We start from the raw sequence: 19,653 nt of genomic DNA, 5'->3' as shown, positions 1-19,653 counted from the left end.
CTGCACTGGCAGCTGAGGCGGGAGCCAATCTGGGAGCAATAGAAGGTCCTATGGGTGGAGGCAAGTGGACACCAGATGCAGCCGGGGCAGCTCAGGGAAGCCCTGGTTCCCCAGGGCAGGGCCTGCGAGATGCCCCCATTGGGATCCAGAGGGAATGTGGGGCCTGGGCATGAGGCCACCTCAGTCCCTGCACCTACCACCTGTGTTTTCTGTCTGTGGTGAGGGCAGGACTGGCTCAGGGTGGCCATCCGTGAAGCCTTAACTGTGCCCTTAAATATGCCACCCTGGGCTTGCATGAGTGGTGTTGCAAATCCCCCGCCAAGAGGCCTACCTGGCCAGGGGCTCACTGGGGTGGGGACAGGCTAGCCGGCCCACCTGCTCATATGGTCCCAGCTTCTCCCTGTGGCTACTGAGGGCTCCATTTGAGGGTTCAGTCATGTCAGTTCAAAGCCAGGCTCGGGACTCAGGCTAAAGTTTGGAGTCACCTTTAGTCTGGGGCTGTGTGGAATCAGTGCTGGACAAAGCCGAATGACCTCATGGGGTCACCGAAGCAGCGCTGGCCCCAAGTCCTCAGCCTCCCTTCCCCTCCTCTCTGGGAGCCAGAAGGGAGATCTGTGATTTCTAAGGGACCCTCAAGTCATGAGCCGGGAAGCCCCACTTGACTCATTGCTCAGATGTACTTTGGACATGATCATGGATCAGGTCTGGGGAACACAAACATACACACGAGTCCTTGGACACCCCCAAGTGAGACACACAAGGTGCGTAAGTCTGTGTCTGAGGTCGTGAGCATTTGGATACAAGTCTCTGTGCCTGCGTGTTTATGTGCGCGTTTAAGTTTGTGCAGAAATCTCTATGGTGGGTCTGAGTGTGTGCTCTGGAATATGTCTTTGTGCCTGAGATTGTGTGCGTGTTTACCTGAGAGGGCTTCTCTGAGGCATGTTTGCACACGTGCCTGGGTGTGTGTCTGTGCTTGTTTGTGTAGCTCTGGCACTTGTGTGAGTCTGTGCCCTGAAGGTTCAAGTGTGTACCCCAGGGGTGTGGTGAGCCCCTCCACATGTGCATGTGTGTCTGTGCATGTCCCTGTATATCTCTGTGTGTATCTTGTGCTTGTTGCCGGGTCTGGGTGTGTGGGCACCTCTGGGAGGCCTGTGCCTGGTGTCAATGTGTGCCTGTGCCTTGTCTGTGCCTCCCCCATCCCGCTCCGTGGGCCACTTCTCTGCAGGCTTATGCATGCACCCCAGCCAAGCTCCAGAGGGTTCCCATTATTGCGTCTGACAAATAAGGGTGCCCCTCCCACCCTGATGCCCATGCCCCAGCTTCTGACTGCCCAGGTTTCGCCACCTCTAGGCTTCCCTATGGGGATCCACCCCACCTCACCAGGCAGCTGACTCTGTACAGTGGGGACCCAGGGACAGCACCTGTTTCTGTCACTCTCCCCTTAGCCCTTCTCTGGCAGTTTCCAGGTTCCTATGTGTTTTCCAGGATCTTCCAAGCTTTTCCTGAATGAGCAGGGCCTATTCCTTACGATCCCCAGAGCCCTTGAAAGAGCCTTGCTCAGGTTTGGGGTTTCTGTGGCCAGCTGCATGTCAACTCTTCTTTCTGCCTTCTTTTCAGAATCTCCCGGCTGCTTGGGGAGCCCTTTCTATCCTCTTTCTGTCTGGAGAATGCCTACTCTTCATAGGCACCACCTCCTCCAGGGAGCCCTCCCCGATAGCACAAACATCTCTATGCTCCTGTGCTTTCCCCCTTAGGCAGCTCCTGTCTTCTTGGGGGTGTGGGTTTGCTTGTGGACACACTCACCCTCAGACACACACGACACACTGGACTGTGAACAACTTTGAGGGGTAGAGCGCAGGTCTGATTCTTCCACAAATGACCAGAGCCAGCCCATGCCTGGCACAGGGCAAGTGTTCAATATATCATTATTATTATTTAGGGCTCTGCAAAGGGTCAGATAGATGTGGGCCCTTTGAAACCGGAGCATAACAGTCTGAAACCATGAGCAGGGAGCTCTCCATGTCTCAGATAAAAAGCCAGAGGCAGCGCATCAAATTCACAGAGGAGAGCACAGCAAGGGGTTCCAAATGTAACATACATGTATATGTTTGTATAAATGGACATAAATAATTGAGATATACATAGATGCAGAAATGTTATATTTCTGTCTTTGAATATATTGTTTGTATATCTCTAACATTTATGTAACACTTACCACATGCTATACGTTTTCTGCAGATTATCTCAATTATGACATAGATACTATATTTTACAGATGAGGAGACTGAGGCACAGAGAGGTAAGTAACTTGTCTAAGGTCATGAATCCAGCAAGTGATAGAGTCAGGGTTCATACCCAGGCAATCTGGCTCCAGGGCCATGTTCTTTAGCACAATGAGATACTTTTCCCGACGTTTCTTCCCCAAGAAAAATGGCAGATCCTGGACTTAGGGCCACAGAAGCTGCTGCTCAAGAACTGGGTCATGGAGATGAGGTTTAACTGTTACTTGTGTAGGAAAGGGAGGCTCCCCCAGCTTCCTGTTATGCACTTACCATGTCCCAGGCACTGGAAATGGGAACAGCAGTGAACTCGCACAGAGCAGTCTAGCCAAGTGTGTGAAGGGCTGGCTTGGGGACAGTAATTATGATATTATAATATAATGTTATAATATTATTTGCTGAACATATACTAAGTGCCAGCATTAATGCTCTATGTGTAGTATCTCATTCAAGCTTCACAACACTTTAAATGAGGTAGGTACACCTATGGCACCCATTTTGCAGATGAGAAGGTGAAGGGACTTGCTCAGGGTCACTCAGGGAGATAGGGATAAAGTCAGGATTTAAGCCTTGGCTTTGGTGGTCAGTGGCTTAAAGAGGAGTCAGCAGGGTTGTGGCTACTCACTGGTCAGCTTAAGGAGTTGGAGGCATCCAGCTGAGCCCCGCCTAGCCCAGACCTTGGGATGTTTCATTCAGCTCTAGACATTGCACTTTAAGGAGGAACATTATCAGACTGGGTTGGGTCCCATAGAAGGGATGTCAGAACCAGCTAGCTGGAGGAACCAGGGGCATTTAATAGAGGGGTTGGGGGCACATCACCAAGAAGCCCTCAGAGGTGGAATTAGGCATACAATGCAGGCGGACAAAGAGTCATCAGAGGTTCTTTGGGAGGAAGTGACCTCCCATCAGTGAAGGCATTCCAGCATAGCTGGATGATGAATGTGGCTGTGGAGGAGATTCTAGCATCACGTGAAGAACAGATGACATGTGAGTTCCTTTGCGGCCCTAAAGCATGAGTCTATGAATTCAATTCTGTCCTGGTTCCAAGATAGCTTATCTTTAAGATCCTTGAGTTTCTGAGAGACGTAACATCATGTAGGAGAAACACCATGAGTTTTGGCAGCAAAACTGAGTTCAAAACCAGCCCCTTCCTGTTTTGTAACTTTGGGCAGGGGACTTAAGCTCTGTGTCTCAGTTTCCACATCGCTAAAGCAGGTACAGCAATGCTTACCTCAGGAGGCTGTGGGGAGGATTAAATGGAGTCATGTGCCTGGAACATAATAGGTGCTCAAGAAATGTTCATTCCTTTTCCTGAGCATAGCCAAGAACCAGGCTGAGGGAGGGGTGAGAGACCTTGATGATTTTATAATGTGCTCATATTTAAGCCCATCCTGTCATTAAGAAGCAGAGGTACAGAGAAGCTTGCCTGAGTTCACACACTGAGCTGGAGCAGAGCCAGAATGAGCCCAGTTCCCCTGATTCCCAGCCTGGAATTTCCACCTCATCCCACAGCATAGGACAGGCTGGGAAAATCACCTCCCCACTTCTGGGCCTCTGTAAAATGATCGCCTCGGGGTGACTGACCTTGGAAGGCCCCTTCCTGTTCCTGGCATGGCAGTGTCAGCGACATTCTCTCCACCCCACCCAGTGGCCAGGATGTGCTGAGTGCTAATCAGCTGCCTCCAGATCCCATGACGTGCGCCCAAATGGGGGACAGATGGCAGGAACTGGAGACGCCCAGGGACTGACGGTTGGTGCATACTCTGTAGCCACTAGCCCAGCGCTCCCAGCCCACCCATGAGCTTGGGCCCCAAGCCCACCTGTACAGCTGCCCCTCGCTGCCCAGCTGGAAATGCTCATACTGGGCGTAGGCCTCGTTGCCTTCCCAATCTTGCAGCTCCACACGCAGAGAGTACGCCGCCCTGCTGGTGAGCTTGTGCACCACCTCGTTACCTAACCAGTGCTCCCCGGCGGGGTTGCCAAAGCCCTGGGGAAGAGGAGAATGGGGGTAGGCTGCATGCCGAGCAGGAAGGCTATGCCTCTGGTTAAGGAGCTGGGCTGGGCCGGGCTCTGGGGACACTTACCCAAAACCACTTTGCTAGGAGCTCCCCAACTCTTAGAGCAAAAAGACTAAGACTTTTGTAAATGTAAAAGCCTGTTAAAAATAATTGAAATCACATGAATCATAATTGAAATCTATGAAGTTCAAGAACAGGCAAAAAAAAAAGTCTGTGGTGGTAGAAGTCAGAATAGCTACTACCTTTAGGGGAGTCTTGACTTGGAGGGGACACAAGGAGGGTTTCTAGGGTGCTGGAAGTGTTGTATGTCTAGCTGTGAATGGCGGTCACATGGGTGAATACATATGTGAAAATTCACTGAGTCTTACACTTAAGATTTGCGCACTTGGCTGCATGAATATTACGTCTCAATTAAAAAATTAAAACCTTAAATCAGCTGCATAAGTGGTAGAGCAAACATTGTTCAGTGACATGGCAGCCACTGCAAAATTTCAGTAGCGTAGGAATGTAAAGCTAAGAGCATTGGGAGTCACCAGTGTCCCAGAGTGACATGTGACCAATGCCCTTGGCCAGAACAATAATTCAGCACCGAGGACAGGGCGCACCTAAGCCCCACTCCCCATTTTAGTCATGCTGTACCACTTATTAGCCTAACGGTTAATATTCAGCAGTCTTTTGTGTATTTCTGCTCCTGAGCACTCTATTTCTCTTTGCCATTTGAATGATTCTTTAAAACCCAATTGGTTCAAGAACTCTCATAGATTAATTTGGTACTTTAAAAAAAGTATTTATCAAATGAACAGCAAGCAGACACACAAAAAATAGTATTGTTGTATTTCTGTGTATCTTTTTCTATTTCTTTTGCTCTTAAGAACTTGAAGAGCTTTTAAGTCAGCTTGCCAAAAATCCTTTATCCAAAATTTAATTAAAAAATTGGAAGACAATCAGGCACTATTCCTCGTCTTGTAAAAAATGCATGGGGTCTTTAAGCCAGCAATTCTGAATTTAAAAAATCTCTCCTGGGGCTTCCCTGGTGGCGCAGTGGTTGGGAGTCCGCCTGCCGATGCAGGGGACACCGGTTCGTGCCCCGGTCCGGGAAGATCCCACATGCCGCGGAGCGGTTGGGCCCGTGAGCCATGGCCACTGAGCCTGCGCGTCCGGAGCCTGTGCTCCGCAACGGGAGAGGCCACAGCAGTGAGAGGCCCGTGTACCGCAAAAAAAACAAAACAAAACAAAAAAAAACCTCTCCTGCAGATGTACTCATGTATGTGTGCTAAGACAAAGACATCCATTTAAGCAATGCAGCCAGGGGTGAGCAGCGGAGATCACTTTTTTCTGTTCCCTTTTTTGTATTCTTTAAAAATTTTTAGCAAGGTATATGTATTATCTTTTCCAAAAATTAAAACAAAATAAAACTTAAACTTTCATTCTTAGGATATATGTCAGGACTTGCAAAAAGAGGCTTCAATTTCGGGTGATGGAGTCCCTGATAGCGTATTTGCACTGGCTAAATCTGTTTGCAGGCAGTTGGTTTAGGTGGGCAGATTTTTTTTTCTGAGAAGGGTTGGGGGCAAACCAGACCCCTGCCCACAACCCACTTCCTGCCCCAGGTTTCAGGGCTGACAAGCTCCTCCCCAGGGCAGAAATGTTACCTGTTTGTAATCCTTCCAGTTCCGTTGGAAATTCATGCTGCCATTCTCACGGCGCTGGATGAGGGTCCACCCACCTCCACTGGCCTCCATGTCACAGAACACCTGGAGGAAATTGGGGAGGTGGGAAGTTGGAAGCCCCAGGAGGCAGCCAGAAGCTAGGTCTGGGCCAGCCTGAGGGTGATTTGGCTGACAGAACCTCACAGAGCAACAGGTGAGCTTGGCGGTCAAGGGCATTCCAAGGATTCAGGTCCAAATCACCCACCCGTTGTCTTCATTTTTCTAAAATGGTGGGCAAGTGATGTCCTCTCGGGGCCTTCTTTTCCTCAGTTGTAAAATGGGGATGTTAATACCTTAATCTTTTTGTGCCTCAGTTTCTCATCTGCACACTGGGATTGTTGTGAAAATTAAATGAGATGAGTCATCCATCAAAAGAAGAGAGCCTGGCACATAACATACTAGGAACTCAGTAAATGGAGGCCTTTCATTAGCTATTATTGCAGGGTTGCTGTAAGAATTAAATGCCAAGTGGTGTAAAGTGCTTGGCACATGGTGTAGACTCAGGAAATGTTATTACAGGGCTTCCCTGGTGGCCTAATAGTTAGGATTCTGTGCTTTCATTGTGGAAGCCCAGGTTCGATCCCTGGTTGGGGAACCAACCTGCATGCCGGGCGGCATGGCCAAAATACCACAAAAAAAAAAAAAAAGAAAAGGGAAATGTTATTACATTCAGCAGACAAATGTTTTCTGAGCACTTACTAGGTGCCAGGTTCCATTCAAGGCATGGGGAATGCCAATATGGATAAGACAGAATGATTCTTTCTTTCAAAAAGCTTACCATCCACCACAATCACATCTTTCAGTTTAACTTTTGTTCACATATTATTTTTCCAGCCAGCTCAGTACATTTCAATGTTTGGTGAGGAAACACTTGGTGCCTGCTCCTGTACTAGGTGACTCAGAGACAAATCAGAGATAAATTAACCCCCAGGGCTGGCTTGGTCTGGAGGAGGCTAGCAGACTGATAGGGTTAGGTCTAATAGGGCTGGCAGACTATTGAATATGAACATTTGGGCAGCTACAAAGAGAGTTCCCAAGAAGGAGTCATGGGGCAATCCTGGAAAGCTTCCCAGGGGAGGTGGCATTGGAACAAGGCTTTGGATGATGATGTGCCTGCCAGACAGAGATGAGTGGGACTAGTGTTTCCAGTGGAGGGGCTCTGAGATGGTGAAGGTCTGCTCAGGGAGAGAAGACAGTGGCATCTGTTGTGAGGGTAGCAGAGGTTGCAGGAAGGGAAACTGAGACCCAGAGAAGAGAAGGGACTTGCTCAAGGCAAATGAGTCAAAAGTAAAGCTGAGGTTTGAGCCCAGATCTCTTGCCTCCCAAGCCAGCTCTTCCTTCTCTATCAGTGTTCCTAAAGTTTAGTTATTCACACCTTCCCAAATTCCACCATAGCTGAACTAATTAAAAATGGTATCTTTCATAGAGAATGGACTTGAGGATACGGGGAGTAGGAAAGGTAAGCTGGGACGAAGTGAGAGAGTGGCGTGGACATATATACACTACCAAATGTAAAACAGATAGCTAGTGGGAAGCAGCCGCATAGCACAGGGAGATCAGCTTGGTGCTTTGTGACCACCTAGAGGGGTGGCATAGGGAGGGTGGGAGGGAGACGCAAGAGGAGGAGATATGGGGCTATATGTATATGTATAGCTGATTCACTTTGTTATACAGCAGAAACTAACACACCACTGTAAAGCAATTATACTCCAATAAAGATGTTAAAAAATGGTGTCTTTTTTTTTTTTAACTTAAATAAATACTCAGACTAAATGCATCTTAAAAGGAAATCTTATCAGTACCATAGAGGGAATATTAGTAACACTTGCCTTTATTCAGATAATTGTAAAAATATATATAATGAAAACAAAATAGTGTTACAAAATTCTAGCTAGAGATTGAGGGCCTGATCTCTCTTTGTTAAAAGGGGGATTTAGCAGGTGTGTGAGAACTGTTAAAGATAATCTGAGCCATCCTCCTTGACATATTTAGCAGGGTTGAAAGAAAACTGAAAAGGGAATATGAAGTGGGAAGACTGGCTAGTTGTTCCCCAAACTCTTCCACTTCTGGGCCTGGCCCCCAAACCCTCCCTCCTGACATCCACATTTTCCCTTGACTGCCCTCCCCCCACACATCTGATAACTGGACCTCAAAGTTCTGGGTAACCTTGGGAGCCACTCGCTGAAGATGGTGGAGCTTCCATCAGCCCCGGTCTCTCATTTCCCACATAAAGCAAGCTCCGACACCTGCCTTCAGCTGGACTGTAAGTAAATTAGAAATAAACTTCTTTGTGTTAAGCCCCTAGAACTGAAATTCTTGCAGGTTTGTTTGCTGTATCAGCTAGCATGATCTGAACCAACACAGAACCATTTATTGCTATTCCAACTTAAAAGCATCCCAGGAAAACATGCTGGAGAAGGATGCATTGCCAACTTTGGGAACTTCTGCTTTAACCACATGATCTGACCTCTGAATGAGTGGGGGCTCCAGAGGGTAGGGTCACCCCCACCTTCTCTGGAATCTCAGATGTTGGACAAGGCCTGGAGGTGATGTTGGTGGGGGCAGGGGTGGGGTGGGGTGGAGGGTTGTCTGAGAGTCCTTTGGCTCAGCACCCTCTGATAGCCTCAGCCCTCAGGGAGCCCCCTAACCTTTCTGGGTTCTGTCACATTGGCCACATGGATGGTGTAGATGCCACTGGCATTGGCTCCGGAGCGCTGGATCTCTGCACAGTCCTGGAACACCTGCTCAGCTGCCCTCATGGAGGCTGCAATGGGACAAGGTAAAAACAATTGGAAGTGAGCTAAGGAGAGAGGGAAGGGGTCAGGTGGGCACTCCCGTCTGCTCTGTGCCAGGTTCTGGGCTGGGAGGTGTTGGGGATAGGGAGATGTATCAGACCCTGGAAGGTTTAGTAGAGGAGCTGACAGTGAGCTGGGACCTGGATGAGGAGTAGAGGTCACCCAGGTGGAGAAGAGGCCAGTGTCTCAGGCAGAGGGAACAGCATATTCACGGGCTGCAAGGTGGGAACAGTCCTGTGTGTGCAGGGATCGGGGTGTGGTGAGGGGAGTTTGGCTGAGGCCACAAAGAGGAGATGACTCACACCCAGATCCAGAGCTAAGGCCAGAGGGAGCTCTGGCTGTTTGATGGACCAGAGAGCATCATTAAGGAAGGAGAGATGAGGCTGAGACTTCAACCTTGAATGCCAGGCTGAGGAGCCCAGACTGTGCAGAAGAGCCCTCTGGCCAGAGTATAGAACAGAGATTGGAGGGGATGAGACTCAAAGCAGGAAGACCAGAGATGAGGCTGCTAGAGTTTTCCAGGACAGGTAATTGGGGCTTGAACTCCACTGAGGTACTTTTGCATTTCACAGACCAGGAAACTGAGGCCCCAAAGTGAGGTAACTGGCTCAGGGGCACACAGCTGGGTCGGGTGGGAGGGGTTGGGCAGGGCTTTCTCTCTCTCCAGGTCTTATGGGGGATTTGTCCTTGGAGCTCCCTCGGGTAGGACACCCAGGGTCCCCTCCACAGCCCACTCTACCAGCTGGATATCCCTGCAGCTCTTAGGTGGGCCCCCCTCATTATGCCCTCCCTGAAAGCTGATCTCTGGTCTTAAGGGAGAATATTAATTTAATGGCCAAATCCCACCAGGGCCCTGGAGGCCTCCAGGCTTAACCTGAAAAACGTGACTGTTGGTAAATAAACTACAGAGGTTTCAAACACCCTCTCTGGCTCCTTTTTTGGGATCCAGTTAGAGGTTTGGGCCATGATTCCACCAGAAACCAATCTTTGGGTAGGTGGGTATCCAAGGATAGGGCTAAAGTTCCAGATGGATAGGTATCCTGACCAGTGAGGAACCAGAAAGCTACCAAGGGGTGGGACTTCCTGTTTTGGCCTCATTCTTGAACCTGGATCCTGGGTCCTGGAGCTGAGGCCCTGTTGAAATGAGGCTGTTATTCTCAGATCACAAATGAAGGGACAAAGGCCCCAAATCCATCCCAGTCTGTGCACAAACATTCCCTGGGCAGGGTCTCCACGGCCCCATCTGCCAGCCCCCTGGTCCCTGGGGAACTGGAGTCTAGCCAAGCCTGGCAGTTTGCTGGCCTAGAGGTGAGCTGGGACAGGCCCAACTTTCCCAGCTAGTTAAGGGCAGAGCTAGGAGTTGGCCTCAGATTTCCAGCCACTCTTCTCAGGGTCTGTCCACTATTGTTTTCCTTAGTCAACAACAATAGCCTTAACAACAATCATAGTAATAAAAGTGATGAAATACCCACCATGCATTGTAGTGTTTCTTAGCCAGGTACTGTCAGGGGCAGTCTGGGGCCAGGAAAAGTATTTTCAGGGAGCATAAGAGCAAGGATGGACCAGTACTGACATGCAACATAGTTTGGCCTCAGCCTGGACCCCCCTTAATCTTTGTACCATCTTCACCCCCTTTTGGCCCTAGGCACCATGCTCAGCCCCTTCATATGTATGAACTCATCTAATGCTCTGTGCCAGAACTCTGAGAGATAGGAGCTATTATTATTCCCATTTTATAGGTGAGGAAAATCAAGGCTCTGAGATGTTAAATGACCTGTGCAAAGTGCCAGTGCTAGTAAGTGAAGGATCCAAAGCTTGAACTCTGGTCCATTTGACTGGAGAGCCAGTACCTTTCCTACTACCCACCTCCCCTTGGGTCTCCACCACTGAGCCCATACAAGGCTGGACAAACAGACCTTGTTAACAAATGCTGCTTCTGATACCATGCATGGGTTAGGTCTTTTCTACCTGTGTCTCCGTCCTTCTAACCTTCTGAATGCCCTGAGTTCTCCACCCCTTGCCAGCCTCCACCTGCCTAGGACAAAGCTCTGCAGAGAGGGGTTGCAGGCTTCCTGCTGGCCTTCATGGATGCCTGGTTCCTGTGCCTGTCTCCGTCCAATCTTCTGTTCTACACCTGGTGACTAATCTTCCTCCAATTTCTCCATCTAGACAGTACGGAGAAACAACCCACAGTGCCTCTCCCTGGTGACAGTGGGACAGGACAGGTGTTTGGTCAAAGGGTGCCTGAGGCAAAGTCTCCTATACAACCTCTCACCCAGACTGGTGAGCAGACATTGGGCCACAGCAGTGAGCCTGTGGGGAGAGGTGTTGGGCCCAGGCCCCATGCCTTCGGCTGAGCTACAGGATTAATTTAGGCAGCCTCATTGCTACAGCTCTATGCACAAGCCAGTGATGGGTTCGGGTCACTCCTAATCTCATGGTTTGGAAGGTGCTTACCTCTCTTGCCTGTGGCTACCTCAGGCCTCACACCCCTATCTGGTGGGGTCTGCCCAACTTAGATGGAGCATGGTGCCATCCTCTGTCTCTAAATCGCTGCCAGCCATAGTGTCTGGAATCCATCACTATTGCTTTTTGTTTTTGGCTGCATTGGGTCTTCATTGCTGCGCGCGGGCTTTCTCTAGTTGTGGTGAGCGGGGGCTACTCTTCGTTGTGGTGCATGGGCTTCTCATTGTGTTGGCTTCTCCTACTGTGGAGCACGGGCTCTAGGCATGTGGGCTTCAGTGGTTGCAGCACGGGCTTAGTTGCCCCGCGGCATGTGGGATCTTCCCTGAGGACCAGGGATCCAACCCATGTCCCCTGCATTGGCAGGCGGATTCTTAACCACTGAAACTTCAGGAACACTGCTAGCAGGGCATCTAGCACATAGTAGGCACTTAACAAATATGTATTTCCTCCCTCTTCCCTCAGAGACCCACAGACGGGGGTTGGGCATCTTTCGCAAGAGACAGTTGTGGAACTCTGCTGTTTACAGCTGTATCTGCAGCACCCAGCACTGGGTCTGGCTCAGTAAGTGCTTGTTGACTGAGTGATTAAAGCTGGAACTGAGTGACTGAAGTTGGTCCCATTAGAAGTGAGGGCTGGGGAGCGGGGCCGGCCATTGTCCCCCTTTCTCAGAAGACTGGGTGGGCCATAGGTACCTCCCCACTTCTGTTTGGCTCTCTTGGGCTTAGGGGCAGGGGGCATTAGGGCGAGAGAAATCCTTGGGAGGCATTGAGTCTAACCTCTCCATTCTGCAGATAGGGAAACTGAGGCCTGGGGAAGGGGGCAAGCCCAAGCAAGTGAGGATGAAGGGTGGATCCTGGACCCCGGACTCCTCAGTCTGGGCTGGTGGTATCCTCCTTATTATCATCACCTCCATTAAACGCATGGGGAAACGAAGGCCTAGAGAGGGACAGGGGTATGGTCAAGGTCACTCATGGAGTCGGGGAAAGCGTGTGGATTGGTTCCTCTTAGGACTGTTGTCGTCGCCATTATTACTAGTGTTTGGTGTTATTTCTGTTTCATAGGTGGAGGCGGGGGGTGGTCTTTTCCGAGGTAGCTTCCAGGACTGGCGTGAAGCGGCAGGGTAAGCGGGGTCTCGCATCCCTCTCCTCCCCTCCTCCCGCATCTGGCGGGCCCCCTTTGCTCACCCGGGCCCTGGGCCACGACGCGCACCAGACGCTGCACCGACTCCAGTAGCTGGCTCTGCTGGCGCTGCAGGAGGCTGGAGTTGCTGCTAGCGGCGCGCAGGCTGCGCTCAAGGCCGGCGAGGGCGCCGCTCTGGCGGCCCAGCAGGCGCCGCAGCCGCTCCTTCTCGCCGCGGAGGCTGGCCAGCTCCGCCTGCTGCTGCGTCTCCAGGGCCTGCACCCGCGTCTCCAGCGCGCTGCGGGGCGGGGGCGCACAGGCATGAACCCGCCGTCCCCACCTTGCAGTCACACTTGCGGGCTTTCCCCTGGGCCCCGTGGTGAGGCTCAGACCCGCACTCAGGCTCGGAGCTGTAGCGTCCCGCTCAGGGTTACACAGCCCGGAGGTCCGTGCCCACAGATAGCACAGAGTGAGGAGGGGAAGAAAGAGAGACCTGGTCTTGGAGTAAAATGGATTGGAGTCCAGTAGGGGAAAGAGGTGGGGTGGGAGGGACACAGCAGCAACCTGGTAGCCATTATCAAATCCCAAATATGCTTGCCCTTTGACCTAGCAGTCCACTGGCCAGAGATAACCTCCAGGGAGCATGGGCGTGAATGCCCTTTGGAGGATGGGTTGTTAACAGGGAAAAACAAAACAGCCAAAATGCCAACAGCCAGGACTGGCTGAGTCCGTTCTTTTCTGGTGTCCCTGGAAATATTCTGGAGCGGTGAAGAGGAAGGAGGCTGAGAGCATTTGCGCAGAATTGGAAAGGTGCCGGGGACTTGGAGTGGGCGCCCTGGCGCATCAGTACCTCTAGTCTAACCCCACATGTGGGAAATTAGAAGGGAAAGAAAAGGTATTAATGTAAATGTAGAGGGATACTGGGGAGCTTATAGGAAAAGGCGTGGATGGACTCGTGGAAGGACACAGTGGCGCCTGTGTTTCTAGCGAATGTGAAAGAAAATCCACTAAGTGCTGTTACTTCTGCAGAGCAGGTTTGAGCAGATGGGGGTGGAGAGGAGGGAGTGGGTGGAGGGGACTGACTTTCCCTTTCATTTTGCAGAGGTCTCTATTGTCTGATAAGTAAGATTGTCTAATAAGCATGAGGCATTTTTGTAATGAGTTAAAAGAAAGTCTTAAAAAAGAAAGAAGCTTTTGACTCAGCTCTTGCACTTTTGGCATTTTATCCTACAGATTTGCTCACATGTGTGTGCAATAAGATATGGGAATGTTATTCATAGCATCACTGGTTGGAATTGTAAAAGACTGGAGCAAACTCAATACCCATTAGTTGGGGACTGGGAAATAAATGTGGGGACAGCCATACAGTGGAACATTATGCAGCTGGAGGAAAGAACGGGCAAGAGTGTCATGCAGTTATGGAACCATCTCTAGGATAACTGAAAAAACGAGACAAAAAACCAATGTGCCAAGGAGTAGTCTGCTTCACTTGAGTTTAAAAAGGGACTGTGGGGCTACCCTGGTGGCGGAGTGGATGGGAGTCTGCCTGCCGATGCAGGGGATGCGGGTTCGTGCCCCGGTCCGGGAGGATCCCACGTGCCGCGGAGCGGCTGGGCCCGTGAGCCATGGCCGCTGGGCCCGCGCGTCCGGAGCCTGTGCTCCACAGCGGGAGAGGCCACAACGGTGAGAGGCCCGCATACCGCAAACAAACAAACAAACAAAAAGGGACTGTGCATACATATTTGTCTCTGCTGTGGGTGTCTGGGTGGCTGAGGGATAGGGGTGGGAGGGAGATGTTTTTCTATACATGAGGCTATGCCAACCCATTCTCCAGACTAAGAAAATGAGTCCAGCCAGGGCAGGAGGAATTTTCCCTGGACCCCAAATTATGCAGCAGGAAAAGAGAGAATTTGGGCACACTTGCATTCTAGAATTTTAGCTGTCTCCATGGGCCAAGAGCTTATCGATGATATCCTCCATCTTCACTGGTCTCTAGGCACTTGGTAATTCAATTCAGAGTGATTGATAATGTCCCAGTCCTTCCCCCCTCAGGGTGGAGAGTAAGAATAAGAAGGTGCACAAACTATCATTAACCATCTCCAGATCACAGGGAGCTGGAGGATCCTTATGCCTTATCTTGACTCAGCACTTGAGCACCAATAACATCTCGCCCTGTACACAGGCCTGTGGCTGCTTCGATGCCTCCTCCAGCAGCCTGACCTTGGCAGTGTTTTCTCTACTCAGCTCGAAACCAAGATGAAATCAGCTTCAGATGTCCATGTCTCTGCCTATCTGTACCCCAGGACTCCTTCTTTCTTTGTAATTTGAAGGGTGTTCCCCTTGTGTGTCTTTGCTTATAAATGCAGACTGTCTGCTAATGCAGAAAAGAAACTGGTCACTGTGGTTGCTTCTGGGAAGGAGAGATGGTAGATGAGATCAGATTTATTTGTTTACAAATAAGTCAATCAAATTAAAATGTACAGGGTAAATTGTATGGTATGTAAATGGTAGTTCAATAAAGCTGTTAAAAATTTATGAAATAAATTAAGGGAGAAAGAAAAGAAGGAAAGAAAGAGAGAGGGAGAGAGAGAGGGAAAGGTAGAAAGAACAGAGAAAGAATCAGCTGTGTCCTGAGCCCCAGGAAAATGCCTGTCCCCTGTCCCACCCAAGACGGGGTAGCCAGGCCCCATGCCTGCCTGGCCGCCAGCCCCAGGGTCCACATTCACTCTCGGCTTCAGTCTGATCCCCAGCCCTGGTCACGTCCCAGCTTTAGTTCCAGCCCTAGTCCCCCAAGTGTCCCCTCACTCCAGTCTTAATCCAAGCCCCTAGCTCTGGCCCCACCCCCCATCCCAGGCACTAACCCAAGTCCAAGTTCCAACCTCGGCCCCGGCCCGAGCCCAGCCCTGGCCGGCTCTGGTGCTCAGCCTCAGTCTCAAGCCCACTTGGGTCCCAGCTGGCCCTGGCCCTCAGCCCTGGTCCCAGCCCTTGTCCCTGTCCAGTGCCCACCTGTTGTGGCCCTGAAGCCGGTGGAGCTCGTGGCCCTGTAGCAGCAGCTGCTTCTCCAGCTTGTTGGTGGACAGTGAGGTCTCCAGAAGCTGGATCTCCATTCTCGATGTCTGGTTCAGGACCTGCCCCGGCGAGTGGGGGTGGGGTGGGGGGGACCCATGTAAGCCCTGCAGGAGCCCTGCCAACAGCCACACACCCGACCCTGGGCCCTGCCATTCCAGAAACTTGCTGACCTATTTTCACCCTCTCAGTATTTCCTCACTCACTCACTCACTCACTCACAGACCCTAACTGAGCTTGTGATCTGCTTCTTAAATGTACTCTTCCCCCTCACTGTGCATGGCAGTTCCATGCCTCCTGCAGCTCGGAGCCCAGGAGAAGTCCCCCTTGACCCACCCCCCCATATCTAATCCATCAGCAAGTCCCATCAGCTCCACCTTCCAAATGGGTGCCTGACCACTTCCCTGCCCTCCCCCGCCCCCACTCAGGCCCCGGCCTCTATCTCTCACCATACCCCGGGCCAGCCTACTCACAAGGATCCCTGTTCCTGCCCTTGCTCCCTACAGGCCTTGGCTGCTCGGTAGTCTGAGGCAGACTTAAAAAGCAGCCCTTATGCTCAAAATCTCCCTGTGGCTCCCACCTCACACGGCAGTGGCCTGCAAAGCCCTGTGATGCCATCTGCCCCCATCACCTGTCCGAGCCCACCAGTCTCCCTGGGTCACTCCAGCCATACTGGCCTCCTTGATGCTCCTGGAGCTTGCCAGCACCATTCCACTCCTGGGCCTTTGCATATACTGTTCCCCCTGTCGGGAAGGTTCTCCCAGTAAGCCTGGCTCCAATCCTACCCTCCCAGTGGTGCCTTCCTGGCCGTACTGTCTAAACTTGCAACTCAGCCCTCCCGCCACTCCTGGCACACACTCCCCACTGATCTCATCCATGCTGCTTTCTCCCTAGTGCCGCCACCGTGTCACACACATATGTTATTTATCCTGTTTGTTTTCTTGGTGCTTATTAGAAAGGAAGCTTCATGGGGGTAAGGATCCACACCTGTTTTATTTACTGCTGTAAACTAGAACCAGGCACATCCAACAGTGCCTGGCGCATAGTAGGGTTTAACAAATATGTGCCCATTTGTCAGTCGTCTTTTCAGCCATTCACTTACCCTCTCATGTTATATTCCTGTCCTCTCCTTCCCTCTTTGCTGCTCCCTGTGGCCTCCTCTTTCAGAGTCATTGGACCCCTGAGTTCTAATGAATTGTTTATTATCCACCTTCCCCTGGAGCAGTGTGAGTCCTTTGTGTGTGTGTGTGTGTGTGTGTGTGTGTGTGTGTGTGTGTGTGTGTGTGTGTGTGCTGCTGCATCCCCTCATCCCAGTGTGCAGCACGGACCTGGACACTGGAGTCACAGAGGCAGAAGAGCCAAACCCAGTGTCTACCCTCCCCCCTCTCCCTACCCTGGGCTCATGGCCTGGTGGGAGAGAGTTTTGTAAGGGGGTCATCAGGGAGGAGCCCCAGGAGGCTACAAGGTCAGAGGAGGCCCTGACCTCACCCAGGGACAGGGGTCAGGGCAAGATGACTGGGGCTGTGAGCCAGCCTGGCCTGCCACAGGGCCCCCAGTGCTGCCCCCTCACCCTCCGTTACCTGAGCCTCCATGTCGGTCAGCTTGCGGGTCTGGGCGGTGGTCTGGTTCAGGAGGCTGGTGCCCAGCTCCAGCATGGTGGCTGTCTGGTTCTGGACCATGTGCTGCTGGGCCTGCGTCAGCTCCAACCTCAGGTTCATCTGGATGTACCTTTCTAGCTGTGGGGAGACAGATGGTGGGCTGGGGTCAAGGGTAGGGCCTGGGGGAAGGCTCCTGTCCCTTCCATATGTCCCCATGGAAGGACATAGAGTAACCAGGGGCATCGTCCACTCAGCAACCAGAGGGATCCTGTTAAACATATGTCAAATCACATTTCTCCTCTGCTCAAAACCCTCCCAGGGTTCCTGTCTCACTCAGAGGGAAAGCCCAAATCCTCTCTGACCACAGGTTCTTTCATGACCTGGCCTTCTGCTACGACTCTGATTTCCTCTCCTTGCCTTCTCTCCCTCACTCAACTCCAGATACACAGGCTTCTGTAACACCCCTCCAACAGAGCAAGCACACAACCACCTCAGGGCCTTTGCACATGCCGTTCCCTCTGTGTGGGTCCTCCCCACCCGCACACCATCTACAAGGCTCACTCTCTCATGTCATTTCAGGTCTCTTCCTACCACTTATCACTCCCTGACTTTGTATTACATATTTATCTGTTTATTTCCTTTTAAAATTTACCCTTGGAATGTCAGTGCCATGAAGCAAGGGGCTTGTCTTGCTTTATCTCCATATCTAGCACAATGCTTAGCCTACAGTTGGTGCTCAAAAAAAATGTGTTCAATGAGTTGATGAAAAGGTGTAGCAGCAAAGGGTCAGAGCATAATGCCCAGTGTCATGCCCGTTACCCAGCTTCCTAGGGCTGAGTCAGTAGCAAGTGGGGATGCATCTTTTCCCGTACAAGAGTTTGTAGGTCCATCAACCAAGCTAGACTTTCTATTTTCTGGCCCCCTCCATCTGTGAAATGGAGCTGAACTGGCCAGTCTCCATGGGTTCTCCCAGCTCAGATGTTTTGGGATCTGACAAGCTAATGTTCATTTCTTTGACAGGGCAGCTCTCTTTCCCAAGAGCAGGAGAAACTGGTCTGGTGTGAGACCAGGATCAAATTGCAAAGGTGAACAGCATGTTCTCAGGGCTCAGTGCCTGAAGGCAGAGAGCCGGTGCCCCTCCTCCACTCCCTCTCCATTTGGCATACTTGCTGGCCTCTTGCCACAGTCTCTATCCCCCAGCCCTGGCTCCTTCCCTTCTCCTGTCAGTCTTCCAGGAGGTCCAAAAGGGCAGCTCCCAGGGTCCCTGGGAAGACTGGTGCTTCCAAGAGAGAGGCAGTGACCTTGGCTGGGGGTCAGGTTCCAGCTGCTTCTTCCTTAGTGTCTGCTCCCATACCCTTGAGTGCTTTAGTAGGGGCATGGTCCATTGTAGTGCAAAGTTAAATCCTGAAGGGGGCGCAAGTGGTGCTGATTAGAGCGGTGCTTCTCAAATTGTGGTCCTTGTGGCAGCATCGCCAGGGAGCTTGTGAGAAATGCAAGTTTCTAGGTCCCACTCCAGACCTACTGAATCAGAAATTCTGCGGAGAGGCCCAGCCAGCCGATGCTCGCTTAAGGGTGAGAACCTGTGGTGCAGAGGTCACAAAGGGGACTTGAGGACCAGGGAGACAAGTACGTCTGAGCTTCTCAAGCCTTTGTCCCTTTGGCCCCTTCTTTCCTCCTCTGCACCATCAGCGCCCCCCCCAGCCCCCCAGCACACACATGTGCTCCAAGGGCTCCCAGCTAAAAATTAAAGAAAAAAAAATCCTTGATTCCACAGCCCCCTCTATCTGTGTCTCCAGTTTCTCTGCTCCCCCAAACAACAAAGCTTCTTGAACAAGTTGTCTCCATTTTCACCTCCATTCCCACGCTCACCTTTAAATTTTTAAATTTTTAATAAATAAATAAATAAATTTATTTATTTTGGGGCTGTGGCATGCGGGATCTTTGTTCCCCAACCAGGGATCGAACCCTTGCCCCCTGCAGTGGAAGCGTGGAGTCTTAACCACTGGACTACCAGGAAGTCCCCACCTTTTAAAAAAATTAATAATATTATGGTGTACTTCACGCACACACACAAAGCATAAAGAATAGTATAATAAAATCTGTGTACTTACCACACTCAAGAAAAAAATACAATCCATACTGTTGAATCCTGTGCACCCACCGACCTATCCCCAGCCTCAGGAAGCCCCTTCACTCTTTAACGCATCTTGTTATAACCCTCCTTGACAAGGGAGGGTCAGGGGACACTTCTATGCCCTCAGCTTACTCTCCACCTCAGCAGCAGTCAACCCATATGGCTGCTCCCTTTTTCTGGAAGTATTTCCCAGATGTACCCTCCCTGAGTTTTCCTTCTCCCCTCCTCCTTCCTTTCCCCTCCCCTCCCATCACCCCCTCTCTGAGTCCTCCTTTTTCAGGCTTCTTAGGGAGCTCTCATAAGCCCCATCCTGGGCCCTTGTCAAGGGTGTTTACGTTCTCTCCCTAGGTCAAGGGTGCTTAATGGGGGACCACAGGGCCTGTGAAGAGAATTCAGAGGGTCTATGAACTTGGATGAGAGAAAAATTACAATTTTTTTTTTTTTTTTTTGCGGTATGCGGGCCTCTCAC

The 19,653-nt window shown here is 51.1% G+C and overlaps 1 protein-coding gene across 2 annotated transcripts in view; it reads right to left on the bottom strand.

Moving 5' to 3' along the window:
- The window catches only part of ANGPT4 (angiopoietin 4), a 41,862-nt gene that overhangs the window by 4,273 nt on the left and 17,936 nt on the right, over positions 1-19,653 (bottom strand). For both annotated transcript variants that reach the window (XM_059037563.2, XM_067013357.1), the window contains exons 2-7: positions 17,033-17,188; positions 15,393-15,514; positions 12,452-12,684; positions 8,655-8,770; positions 5,950-6,051; positions 4,100-4,266 (exon numbers count right to left, since the gene is read on the bottom strand). In XM_059037563.2, the coding sequence (XP_058893546.1) occupies positions 4,100-4,266; positions 5,950-6,051; positions 8,655-8,770; positions 12,452-12,684; positions 15,393-15,514; positions 17,033-17,188 (896 nt within the window). The remainder of the gene's footprint in view (positions 1-4,099; positions 4,267-5,949; positions 6,052-8,654; positions 8,771-12,451; positions 12,685-15,392; positions 15,515-17,032; positions 17,189-19,653) is intronic.

Source organism: Kogia breviceps, chromosome 14 (genome assembly GCF_026419965.1).
Source record: "Kogia breviceps isolate mKogBre1 chromosome 14, mKogBre1 haplotype 1, whole genome shotgun sequence".
Lineage (NCBI taxonomy): Eukaryota > Metazoa > Chordata > Mammalia > Artiodactyla > Physeteridae > Kogia > Kogia breviceps.
This window is presented reverse-complemented; position numbering and strand designations above follow the sequence as displayed.